General features: G+C 43.7%; 1 protein-coding gene across 2 annotated transcripts in view; it reads right to left on the bottom strand.

Annotated features, from left to right (window-relative positions):
* The window catches only part of LOC149453618 (septin-10-like), a 99,397-nt gene that overhangs the window by 42,678 nt on the left and 42,746 nt on the right, over positions 1–13,973 (bottom strand). The window contains exons 3-5 of one of the 2 annotated variants that reach the window (XM_089688137.1): positions 7,016–7,133; positions 2,291–2,486; positions 356–542 (exon numbers count right to left, since the gene is read on the bottom strand). In XM_089688137.1, coding sequence (XP_089544263.1) covers positions 356–542; positions 2,291–2,486; positions 7,016–7,133 — 501 coding nt within the window. The remainder of the gene's footprint in view (positions 1–355; positions 543–2,290; positions 2,487–7,015; positions 7,134–13,973) is intronic. The other variant, XM_089688138.1, reaches the window with a different exon arrangement.

Raw genomic sequence — 13,973 nt, 5'->3', positions numbered from 1 at the left:
CACAGTCGTACATTGCAAGTGAGGATGCTGTGGGACAGTTCACAAGCCAGACCGTAGGGGAGCATGGATCAGGTAAGTAGAAGTGTTTTTCTCTGTCCCCTAGACCTAAATGAACATTTAACCTTTACACTGCAGGGCAGCACCACTGCATGGGAGGATTTTAATTTTCTCCAGAGATAGGCTTTAGTTCGATTTTAATCAAATCCCCCAAACAAATATGAAGCTGAAATCTGATGACAAAACTCCACTTGTATCCAATAAACAAGCATGCACATAGGAACAGACATACATACACATAAAGCTAAAAAAAAATAAAAAAATAAATAAAAAAAAGGACAACAAAGTGTAAAATTACCTTACTGTCTAACTTCTTCATGGTTATCAGATCAAGGGATCTAAGTGAATGTCCAGTGGGAGCAATGAAGTAAAGGCATGCATGAATACGGGTGTCGTGGTATTTGTACAATAAACGCTTAATCTTTAATTCTTCTTGCAAGTAGGCTTCAAATTGTGTGTCAATGTAGTCCACAATTGGCATATAGCTGAAATAATATGAATATTGAATGAATATGAAGGATATGAAAAATGAAGCAATTGCAAGCATGGTTTAGGGAATCGTGCTGCTTATTAATCATGTTTGTTAAACACATGAATGGTACGGGCGTTCGGCGAGCTATTAGCCTCCCGCGCCTCACAATGTACTACGCCCTGGCAGTGCAATGCTGTGGCCAATCACAGGGTATGCTAATGTCACAAGGGGGCGGGATGACCCTGCCCCCTTGTGACATCATCACCCTATTTAAGAACAGTCATTGTGGTGCAACTGTCAAGACGGTCGGGAGCCAGAGTCAAAAGCGGAGTGGGTTTTGTTTTTTTTCTTGTTTTGGGTCGGTAGTGGTGTTGAATCTACTTCGGGGGACATTTTTTAATTGTCATTTTTAATAAAGACAGTTTTTTTTTTTTTTTTTACACTCCATTTTACCATGTACCAAATAATCATTCACATGGGCGGGATCTGGGATTCCGATAAGCCACCCACACGCAGACCCCCACAAGATTCCAATAAGCCCCCCACCCGCAGACCCACATAACCAGTGGCCAGGGTTGTGGGGAACAGGCCCTTGTCCCCATCAACATGGGGATAAGGTGCTTTCCTGACCTGCTGGGCTGCATGCTCAGAAAAGGGTTTGGTATGGGGTTTTTTTTTTGGGGGGGGGGGGGGCCACGCCATTTTTTTTTTGTCTTCATTTTGGCATGGAGGGTTTCCCTCAATCTATACCAGACCCAAAGGGCTTGGTATGGATGGGAGGGGAGACCCCATGCCTTTTTGTTTTTTTTTTCAATTGTCACAATTCTTTTGACATTCTGCTGTCAACAGGGAACCCCACTGACAGCTGAAACATGAATGAATGTTTCACTGCTAAAATACTGCATGACTTAATATAACTCATGTCGTATTTTAGTAACTGAGCGGTATCTTACCGCATACTCAGATGTGGTAAGATACCGCTCAGTAAAAAATTGACGCTGTTCGAAGATTGCGGCTGAACTTTCGGTAGGCTCTAATGTTCGATTGCAAACCGAACAAAGGGGTATTCAGCCCATCAATACTGATTACATATAAATGGTAAGCTATAAACACACAAATATATGAATACTAAACCAAGGCCTGTCTTCTTTTTTATAGAGTAGGAAACAGGAATATCTGTTTCACGATTAGAGAGAATTCCCTCCTCTTCTGTTATGGTCACCAGTACAGAAAATGCAGGGAAATCTTATGCATGCAAAGTGTGTACTCTTGGCAAAAGAGCGGAGTCTAGTACCAGGATGGTGCTACCCTACATGCAGAAGATGCTTCAGTGAAGATGGCACTGGCAGCTGTGGAATGGCATAGGAAAGTGCAAAGCTATCACACATCAAAATCAGAGGTAAGTATGCCATAATGTACAAGTATGCCATGCAAATATACTTGTACATTATGTGCTCCCATTGCACACTCAATCCTCATTTCTATATTATGCAACTTTTATTGCGACCAACAGCACGTGTCATAGGAAAAGCTGAAGTAATCTGTTTTATGTCAATAGTATCAAAGACAGATTTCGAACAGACTGCCATGAATGATTTTACTGGTACTTACCAAAGAAAATAAAAAACAAAACAAAACAAAACAAAAAAAAACTGTTGTTGTAGCAACTATTTACCTACATAAAACATATTACAGATGTTTCTGACATGTAGTGACAATTGAAGGCATGAAACGACATGGCCAGACCAATGTCAAACAAACCTGTCTTCTTTGTTTATCTGGTCCCCAAATCCTACTGTATTCACAATAGTCAATTTCAAGCTCACGTTGCTTTCTTGGAGGTCATAGGTCTGTGATCTAAGCTTTACTGATGGCTCAAAATGAGTGGATTCGTGTTCTTCAAAGTTGGTATTAAACAGTGTGTTTATTAATGTTGATTTTCCAATACCAGTTTCCCCTGCAAAGTAACAACAAACAAATTCAGCATGGACACATGACCACCAACATTTTGCAATATCCTTTTACATGGGGTGCTACGTTCTCCAGGGCCACATGCCCCAATCATGTCTGCTACACCCATTGTGAGCTCACATAATATTCTGTATTTTATACACAGTTAGTAGCAAGCAAATGGCATCTTGTAGAGCAGTAGTGGTCAATCTGGGGGATCTCAAGAGGTAAAGGGGTACCCTTGTTACCACCCAGGGCTGCTGTTAGAACTCACAGGGCCCCGTACAGCCTACTTGACAGCCCTTCTTCCTCTTAAAATATCAAATTATATTTTTGCTAAAATGCCACAACTGTGATGCTATACACTTATTACACACTGATCAAACAAGACCCATTCATGCTCTGTAAGCATCCCACAACCACAGGCAAAACACACTGTTGTGGTGCGTTAGTGCACGGATAAAAAAGGCAATATGCCTCTACACCAGTTGACAAATGCTCTCTGAAGATCGATCCAAATGCTGACTGCTCTTCAGAGAGCAAAGCACAGTTGAACGAGTCCTTCATTTTTCTTATTTTTAGAATTTTATTTAATGTATTTATAGAATTCATTTTTAACTGCCATGTTGGGAGGTCTAAACAGACCTCTGATGTCTGCACCTTTCTCTGCAACCACAGCTGTACTGGACAGTAACTCAATGGGATGGGCTTGGGGTTTTGGTGGAGGGAAAAAGGCATTGTGGATTGAGATAGAGAGTAGGAGAGAGGGGGAAGAAGCAGTAGTTCTAGATTGGGAAAGGAATAGAAGAGGCAACAATCCCAGTCTGCAGAGGTGGAAGGTGGTGCAAGACAGGTTTGAGTAGGTAGGGGAGAAAGAACAATGGAAATTAATAGAAATGGCAGCAAATGAAAGAAGATAAAGATACATATATCCTGCAGGCCTCCATCAGAACAAGCTTGTGGTCAGTGACACTGTTCCCCTTTCACCCCTCTATCAGGTCAGGACCCACAGATATTAAGAGCTGCTGATTACCATCTGATCACAGCATCCAGCAAAAAATAAATATTTCATTATTGTTTCTGGCACCATTGTGATACAAAGAGTACTTTCTCTGATATTTACAAAGCTTGCAGGCCAACATGAGGAGAAGTGTTCTCTGGTTTTCCCTATGTCACATGACATTGAGGGGAAGTCCACAGAAACTTCTCATATTATTTCAGGTCGCCTGTTCACCAGCAAGTACTTCTGGGGACTGAGGGCTACACAATAAATACCAATAAGCCATCATTCTTCTATTCATTGGCAGTTCTGAATGCTGCAGAGAATTGCACTCATGTAGTGGCACTCTCCTGTAAGCCCCAGTTGCCATAAAGAAGCCCTGGTGGCATGCGAAGAGGCCTGACACGTGTCAGTGCAGAGTTTCTATGGTGGAAGCGCTGGAGACAGGATGGGTACTGCAGTAAAAGCTGCTTTTTTTACACTATTGATTGGCAAGTTAATTTGTTAAACCTGAAATGGGGCTTTAGATATTGTAATAAAATTCCATTTTTAGCTGCTTTCCCGCCGCCCTATAGCAGAAATGCAGCTACAGGGCGGCAGGGCTGTGCAAAATCACGTGTATATAAATGATTTTGCATCTCTAGGTAGGGTGCATGAGCATGCGTGCACCACCCTACCCGTGCCACCGCTGGCAGCTACAGATGTCAATCACCCAGTCCCGGCCAGAGATTCCCCACTGGCACCCAGCGATTGCCGATAAACAGTGACAGGGGAGAGAGGTCTCTCTCCTGCCAGCAATAACATGCTGCTGTGTAATTCTTGGCAAAGCAGAGAAATACACAGCAGCATGTTTCCCTAGTAAAACACACACAACACACAGTTAACCCTTTGATCACCCCAGATGTTAACCCCTCCCTGCCCAGTGTCATTAGTACAGTGTTAGTGCCTTTTATTAACACTGATCACTATATTAGTGTCATTGGGATGTCAGTGGCAGTTAGTTCCCTCCAGTGTCAGAATGCCTGCTGCAGTCCCGCAGTCCTGCTATACGTCGCTGATCGCCGCCATTACTAGTATAAAAAAACAAGAGAACAAAAAAAATTCCAGTATATGCACACCACCATTTGTAGATGCTAGAAATGTCACGTAAACCAGTTAAATTACATGCATTGGGATTTTCTTTTAGCAAAGACATATAGCAGAATACATTTTGGCCTAAATTTATGACAAAATTAGATTTTTTACATTTTTTTATTGAATATGATTTATAGCAAAAACTAAAAAATATGTTTTTTTTTCAAAATTGTTTGTCTCTTTTTGTTTATAGCACAAAAAATTAAAATGCACAGGTGATCAAATACAACCAAAATAAAGCTCTATTTGTGGGGAAAAAAATGACATAAACTTCATGTACAGCGTTGCACGACTGCGCAATTGTCATCTAAAGTAACGCAGCGCCTTATCGCAAAAAATGGTTGTCAGGAAGGGCGGGGTAAATCCTCTGAAGGGCAAGTGATTAAGGAATTACTCACACATGCACATTCCACTCATTCTGTAAGTATTGATCCTACCACTGCTCAAGAGGATATACTACTAGATATTACTGGATCCACACAATATTACAGATGTTGGCAAGAGCTCTGCACATGTTCTGGAAAATCACTAGCACTAATTGAAAGGATGAATTGTAGCTGCCATGAATCTGCAGGAAAAGGGGTTGGGTAGTCAAATTATGTTGTGGGATGTCAGCCAATTCTAATTGGCCAACATCCAATGTAACCTCCAGCAATTACTTGATGTGAGTGAAGTATCAAATCGTGAAATCAACCAAGTGACCGTTCCATTTGTACAGTGCAGATACATGTTCACCAAATTTTGGCTGAAATGTCCCTGCAATAAAGTCATCCATTCATGGCATACAGAGAGGCTCAATGTTACACTCATTATACCTATACAAAAGCCCCTGATTAGCAGAACTAGGATTAGAATAGAAAATGCAGAAGAGGAAGTAGAAAGAGACACACAGGGCAAACAAAACCACAGAGATTCTTTAATGTACCATTAAAGTACTGAAAAAAAGAATCGTCTGCACACCACTATAGAGCGGCTATAACTTTGTTAGGAATAAGCGCAATTATGTGCGAAATGTGTTAACAGCAGCTTTCTTGTGTTGTGTGTTGTCCTCATTTTCACGATGATGGAATAATTATAGCAGTTTTATAGCGGTGTGCAAACGATTCTTTTCTGCGGTGATACAGTGATGGCGAGGTGAGGTGTGTACCCAACATGGAGGCTTAATGAGGCAGATAGTTGGATCACCTGAAGCAGTGTTATCTTTTAATGGATAAAATTAAAGCAGAAGTATAACAAAAGAAAGGTGAAGAAAAAGAACACAAGCAAAATAGAATAAAACATGCTTTAGCAGGCAGATAAATGGTTTCTACATATTTATTTATTTCAGGTACCTCTATAGCGCCGTCAATTTACACAGTGCTTTACATATTGTACATTCACATCAGTCCCTAACCCTCAAGGGGTGTACAATCTAAGGTCCCTAACTTACATTCATACATACACATACTAGGGACAATTTAGACAGGATCCAATTAACCTACCAGCATGTCTTTGGAGTGTGGGAGGAAACCGGAGTACCTGGAGGAAACCCACGCAGGTACAGGGAGAACATGCAAACTCCAGGCAGGTGGTGCCGTGGTTGGGATTTGAACCAGCAACCCTAGTACTGCCAGGCGGAAGTGCTAACCATTTAGCCACTGTGCTGCCCCAAAATGCAAAACGCAATGCAGAAATACATAAAAACGCAACCTGCATAGATGTGAACCTAGACTTAAACAAGAAGTGTGGGAGCACACACACTAACCAAAATCCAGCCAGCTTGACTGGCCGTATTTTGATCAGTGTACGGCCAGCTTTATATACATATGCACAATACACACACATTTAGGCTTCTAGTATAGACTAGCTAAAGAATATTTGTATTGCTGTGTGGATTGCCCTATCCATACACACTTTTTGTCCTCAGATAGTTGAGAGCTAAAGTTTATATATAAAACCCTTTGATTTGTAGGTGAACGCCAGTGAGGTGTCAGGGAATATTGACATTCATAGTCCTTTGGACTAGTACAGGCTCCAACTCGCAATACTTGCTTTCTATTTTTCTAAAAAAAGTGCTACTACTTATTATTTTTCCACCAAACTACTCTACCCATATCAACAGACATACAACAGTCAACATACCATAGACTGGCATTTGTCAAAGGGACTGCAAATGACAATCATATTTTTCATCTTCATAGGGGGGTAGATTTACTAAAACTGGAGCACTCAGAATCTGGTGCAGCTGTGCTTGGTAGCCAATCAGCTTCTAACTTCAACTTGTTCAATTAGGCTTTGAAATTGAAAGCTGCAAGCAGATTGGTTTCTATGGAGAGTTGCACCAGATTTTGCATGCTCCAGCTTTAGTAAATTGCCCCCAGTGTGTTATTGCTAGCTGAATTACATACATTTAAAAAACTTACCAATACACAAGATATTGAAACAAAATCCTTCATGGACGGATCTACCAACAAGCTGGTCTGGTAAACTGTCAAAGCCCACGTGACCAGATAGCGGCAGGACTCGGCCATTTTCATTCTGCTGGAAGGAAAAAGAATCTATTGTTACATCAAACTTGTTCTGAAACAACAGATGAAATAAGAAAGATGATCAGGAGATGAGACAATCCCCTAAAAGCTGCACAAACGGCCAAGGTTTCTAACTCTTTTCTATGCTATCCAAAATACAACAAAAAAAGCAGCAGGCGGGGGCAGGGATCTGACATCAAAGAGTTTAGTGTAACCTGAGACCTGAGTGGAGGTCAAGGACACACCTCCCTCTACACACTCATAGGGAAACATGCACAGCTGAGGCTGTCAAATCCCTGCTGTGTGCTGGAGGGGGAGTGGGCCATTTCCCAGGATTCTGTGGTGTTGGGATGACATGTCAGAAGTGACTTATGCAGATAACAGAGGGAAGAGAAATGAGACAGAAATCACATTAATTGCTTTGTATTAAGGCTAGCACACACTATAGAGGGATATGCTCTGTTCAATTTTTCATTTTGAAGGCTTACAATTACCTTAACCTGTACCTATTACCTGTATCAATGGCACTTGTTTGAACTTGTTATCAGTATAAAAGACAACAGTCACACTCCAAACTCCACTATGGTGAAGACCAAAGAGCTGTCGAAGGACACCAGAAACAAAATTGTAGACCTGCACCAGGCTGGGAAGACTGAATCTGCAATAGGCAAGCAGCTTGGTATGAACAAATCAACTGTGGGAGCAATAATTAGAAAATGGAAGACATACAAGACCACTGATAATCTCCCTCGATCTGGGGCTCCATGCAAGATCTCACCACGTAGGGTCAAAACGATCACAAGAACGGTGAGCAAAAATCCCAGGACCACACGGGGGGACCTAGTGAATGACCTGCAGAGAGCTGGGACCAACGTAACAAAGGCTACCATCAGTAACACACTACTCCGCCAGGGACTCAGATCCTGCAGTGCCAGACGTGTCCCCCTGCTTAAGCCAGTACATGTCCGGGCCTAGCAAATGTCTGAAGTTTGCTAGAGAGCATTTGGATGATCCAGAAGAGGATTGGAAGAATGTCATATGGTCAGATGAAACCAAAATAGAACGGTTTGGCAGAAACACAACTCGTCGTCTTTGGAGGAGAGAGAATGCTGAGTTGCATCCAAAGAACACCATACCTACTGTGAAGCATGGGGGTGGCAACATCATGCTTTGGGGCTGTTTCTCCACGAAGGGACCAGGACGACTGATCCATGTACAGGACAGAATGAATGGGGCCATGTATCGTGAGATTTTGAGTGCAAACCTCCTTCCATCAGCAAGGGCATTGAAGATGAAACGTGGCTGGGTCTTCCAACATGACAATGATCCCAAACATACCGCCCGGGCAACGAAGGAGTGGCTTCAAAAGAAGCATTTCAAGGTCCTGGAGTGGCCTAGCCAGTCTCCAGATCTCAACCCCATAGAAAACCTTTGGAGGGAGTTGAAAGTCCGTGTTGCCCAGCGAAAGCCCCAAAACATCACTGCTCTAGAGGAGATCTGCATGGAGGAATGGGCCAAGATACCAGCAACAGTGTGTGCCAACCTTGTGAAGACTTACAGGAAACGTTTGACCTCTGTCATTGGCAACAAAGGATATATAACAAAGTATTGAGATGAACTTTTGATATTGACCAAATACTTATTTTCCACCATAATTTGCAAATTAATTCTTTCCAAATCAGCCAATGTGATTGTCTGGATTTTTTTTCTCATTTTGTCTCTCATAGTTGAGGTCTACCTATGATGCCAATTACAGGCCTCTCTCATCTTTTTAAGTGGGAGAACTTGCACAATTGGTGGCTGACTAAATACTTTTTTGCCCCACTGTATGTGCATCTATTTGTGAACAATTTACTGTGTTGAGAGGATGCTCACTGTGCACTCCCAGCACAGCAACTAACATGTAACAGAAAGCTTCCAATGCATACTTGTGATCGTGAGCTTTCTGATCATGTGATCGCTGTGCCAGCCAATCACAGCAGTCACATCACTGGAATGCTCATCTCTGGGGTTAGGTTAATGCACATGTATGCTGTTTTCGAGGCAGTATGTGCTGATTTTTTTTTTTTTTTTTTTTAATTATAGTTATCCTTTAACCACTTCCTGTCTACCCATTGCCTATAAATGGTGTACAGGAAGCAGTGCCAATGTGGGCTACGTTCGTATACATCAGACCGCATGGGCGGTTCCTGAAAGACTCACAGAGGGCGCACCTGGTAGCCCAGAGATCCATGTGTCACCTGGACACAGCAGATAACATTACCCCTGTGTCCAGGTGATTACATGCCATTTTAACATAGTTACATAGTTAGTCTGGCTGAAAAAAAGACAAAGGTCCATCCAGTTCAAGAAAATAAAAATTTATAATCCTATACCCACAGTATATAATCCTATACCCACAGAGGAAGGCAAAAAAAACCCCACCAAAGCATGATCCAATTTGCTCCTGCAAGGGAAAAAATTCCTTCCTGATCCCCCGAGAGGCAATCAGATATTCCCTGGATCAACTTTACCTATAAATGTTAGTATCCAGTTATATTCTGTGTATCTAAGAAACAATCCAGGCCTTTTTAAAGCAATTCACTGAGCTGGCCAGAACCAACTCTTGAGGGAGTCTATTCCACATTTTCACAGCTCTCACTGTGAAGAAACCTTTCCGTGTTTGGAAATTACATTTCTTTTCCTCCAGACATAAAGAGTGCCCCCTTGTCCTCTGTGATGACCTCAAAGTGAATAACTCTACACCGAGTTCACTATATGAACCACTGATGTATTTATACGTTGATCATATCCCCCCTTAATCTCTTCTTCTCAAGAGAGAATACATTCAGTTTCTCTATTCTTTCCTCATAGCTGAGCTCCTCCATGCCTCTTATCAGTTTGGTTGCCCTTCTCTGTACTTTCTCCAGTTCCCCAATTGTATGCTCCAGATGAGGTCTTCCTAACGTACAGGGGTAAAATGATCTCTCTCTCTCTGGAATCTATACCTCTTTTATCCAACCCAAACACATAGTAAACAATAGAAAGTGAAAGCAAGTATCAGTTCCCTCTGCTTTAACTATGAGAGCAAAGAGAACCGAATCTGCAGCCTGTGAGTGTGCAGCAGCCTGTTGGGCTGCTTTTACACCCAGACTGCAGTGCCAGCCACTCCAGTGTTCACTGCCCCAGTGTTGGAATAATAAAAAAAATGCAGCCAGCCCTTGTCCTGGTGCTCACAAAAACACTGCCATACACCATACCAATGTCCTGATCACCGCCATATCACATACCAGCACCATGATCACATCTAAATAGCATACCAACACCCTGATCACTGCCCTACCATCACTCTGATCACCGACATATGCCATACCAGCATCATGATCACCTAATATGTCATACCAGTGTCCTGATCACTGTCACAAACCATACCAGTGTCCTGATCACTGTCACAAACCATACCAGTGTCCTGATCACTGTCACAAACCATACCAGCGTCCTGATCACTGTCACAAACCATACCAGCGTCCTGATCACTGTCACAAACTATACCAGTGTCCTGATCACTGTCACAAACCATACCAGCGTCCTGATCACTGTCACAAACCATACCAGCGTCCTGATCACTGTCACAAACCATAGCAGCATCCTGATCGCTGTCACAAACCATACCAGCATCCTGATCACTGTCACAAACCATACCAGCATCCTGATCACCGCCATACCCCATCCCAGCATCCTGATCACCGCCATACCTCAAACCAGTGTTCTGATCACCTAATATGTCATACCAGTGTCCTGATCACTGTCACAAACCATACCAGTGTCCTGATCACTGTCACAAACCATACCAGCATCCTGATCGCTGTCACAAACCATACCAGCATCCTGATCTCTGTCACAAACCAAACCCAGCGTCCTGATCACTATCACAAACCATACCATCATCCTGATCACCGCCATACCCCATCCCAGCATCCTGATCACCGCTATACCTCAAACCAGTGTTCTGATCACCTAATATGTCATACCAGTGTCCTGATCACTGTCACAAACCATACCAGCATCCTGATCGCTGTCACAAACCATACCAGCGTCCTGATCACTGTCACAAACCAAACCCAGCGTCCTGATCACTATCACAAACCATACCAGCATCCTGATCACCGCCATACCCCATCCCAGCATCCTGATCACCGCTATACCTCAAACCAGTGTTTTGATCACCTAATATGTCATACCAGTGTCCTGATCACTGTCACAAACCATACCAGCATCCTGATCGCTGTCACAAACCATACCAGCATCCTGATCGCTGTCACAAACCATACCAGCATCCTGATCACCGCCATACCCCATCCCAGCATCCTGATCACCGCTATACCTCAAACCAGTGTTCTGATCACCTAATATGTCATACCAGTGTCCTGATCACTGTCACAAACCATACCAGCATCCTGATCGCTGTCACAAACCATACCAGCGTCCTGATCACTGTCACAAACCAAACCCAGCGTCCTGATCACTATCACAAACCATACCAGCATCCTGATCACCGCCATACCCCATCCCAGCATCCTGATCACCGCTATACCTCAAACCAGTGTTCTGATCACCTAATATGTCATACCAGTGTCCTGATCACTGTCACAAACCATACCAGTGTCCTGATCACTGTCACAAATCATACCAGTGTCCTGATCACTGTCACAAACTATACCAGTGTCCTGATCACTGTCACAAACCATACCAGCGTCCTGATCACTGCCATACCCCATCCCAGCATCCTGATCACCGCTATACCTCAAACCAGTGTTCTGATCACCTAATATGTCATACCAGTGTCCTGATCACTGTCACAAACCATACCAGTGTCCTGATCACTGTCACAAACCATACCAGCATCCTGATCGCTGTCACAAACCATACCAGCATCCTGATCACTGTCACAAACCATACCAGCATCCTGATCACCGCCATACCCCATCCCAGCATCCTGATCACCGCCATACCTCAAACCAGTGTTCTGATCACCTAATATGTCATACCAGTGTCCTGATCACTGTCACAAACCATACCAGTGTCCTGATCACTGTCACAAACCATACCAGCATCCTGATCGCTGTCACAAACCATACCAGCATCCTGATCTCTGTCACAAACCAAACCCAGCGTCCTGATCACTATCACAAACCATACCATCATCCTGATCACCGCCATACCCCATCCCAGCATCCTGATCACCGCTATACCTCAAACCAGTGTTTTGATCACCTAATATGTCATACCAGTGTCCAGATCACTGTCACAAACCATACCAGCATCCTGATCGCTGTCACAAACCATACCAGCATCCTGATCACCGCCATACCCCATCCCAGCATCCTGATCACCGATATACCTCAAACCAGTGTTCTGATCACCTAATATGTCATACCAGTGTCCTGATCACTGTCACAAACCATACCAGCATCCTGATCGCTGTCACAAACCATACCAGCGTCCTGATCACTGTCACAAACCATACCAGCATCCTGATCGCTGTCACAAACCATACCAGTGTCCTGATCGCTGTCACAAACCATACCAGTGTCCTGATCACTGTCACAAACCATACCAGTGTCCTGATCACTGTCACAAACCATACCAGCGTCCTGATCACTGTCACAAACCATACCAGCGTCCTGATCACTGTCACAAACTATACCAGTGTCCTGATCACTGTCACAAACCATACCAGCGTCCTGATCACTGTCACAAACCATACCAGCGTCCTGATCACTGTCACAAACCATAGCAGCATCCTGATCGCTGTCACAAACCATACCAGCATCCTGATCACTGTCACAAACCATACCAGCATCCTGATCACCGCCATACCCCATCCCAGCATCCTGATCACCGCCATACCTCAAACCAGTGTTCTGATCACCTAATATGTCATACCAGTGTCCTGATCACTGTCACAAACCATACCAGTGTCCTGATCACTGTCACAAACCATACCAGCATCCTGATCGCTGTCACAAACCATACCAGCATCCTGATCTCTGTCACAAACCAAACCCAGCGTCCTGATCACTATCACAAACCATACCATCATCCTGATCACCGCCATACCCCATCCCAGCATCCTGATCACCGCTATACCTCAAACCAGTGTTCTGATCACCTAATATGTCATACCAGTGTCCTGATCACTGTCACAAACCATACCAGCATCCTGATCGCTGTCACAAACCATACCAGCGTCCTGATCACTGTCACAAACCAAACCCAGCGTCCTGATCACTATCACAAACCATACCAGCATCCTGATCACCGCCATACCCCATCCCAGCATCCTGATCACCGCTATACCTCAAACCAGTGTTTTGATCACCTAATATGTCATACCAGTGTCCTGATCACTGTCACAAACCATACCAGCATCCTGATCGCTGTCACAAACCATACCAGCATCCTGATCGCTGTCACAAACCATACCAGCATCCTGATCGCTGTCACAAACCATACCAGCATCCTGATCACCGCCATACCCCATCCCAGCATCCTGATCACCGCTATACCTCAAACCAGTGTTCTGATCACCTAATATGTCATACCAGTGTCCTGATCACTGTCACAAACCATACCAGCATCCTGATCGCTGTCACAAACCATACCAGCGTCCTGATCACTGTCACAAACCAAACCCAGCGTCCTGATCACTATCACAAACCATACCAGCATCCTGATCACCGCCATACCCCATCCCAGCATCCTGATCACCGCTATACCTCAAACCAGTGTTCTGATCACCTAATATGTCATACCAGTGTCCTGATCACTGTCACAAACCATACCAGTGTCCTGATCACTGTCACAAATCATA

This window comes from Staurois parvus, unplaced genomic scaffold (assembly GCF_062004578.1).
Source record: "Staurois parvus isolate SC_StPar_1 unplaced genomic scaffold, SC_StPar_1.0 ptg000446l, whole genome shotgun sequence".
NCBI classification, from domain to species: Eukaryota; Metazoa; Chordata; class Amphibia; order Anura; family Ranidae; genus Staurois; species Staurois parvus.
The sequence above is the reverse complement of the archived record's forward strand: the minus strand, read 5'-3'. Positions and strand labels throughout refer to the sequence as shown.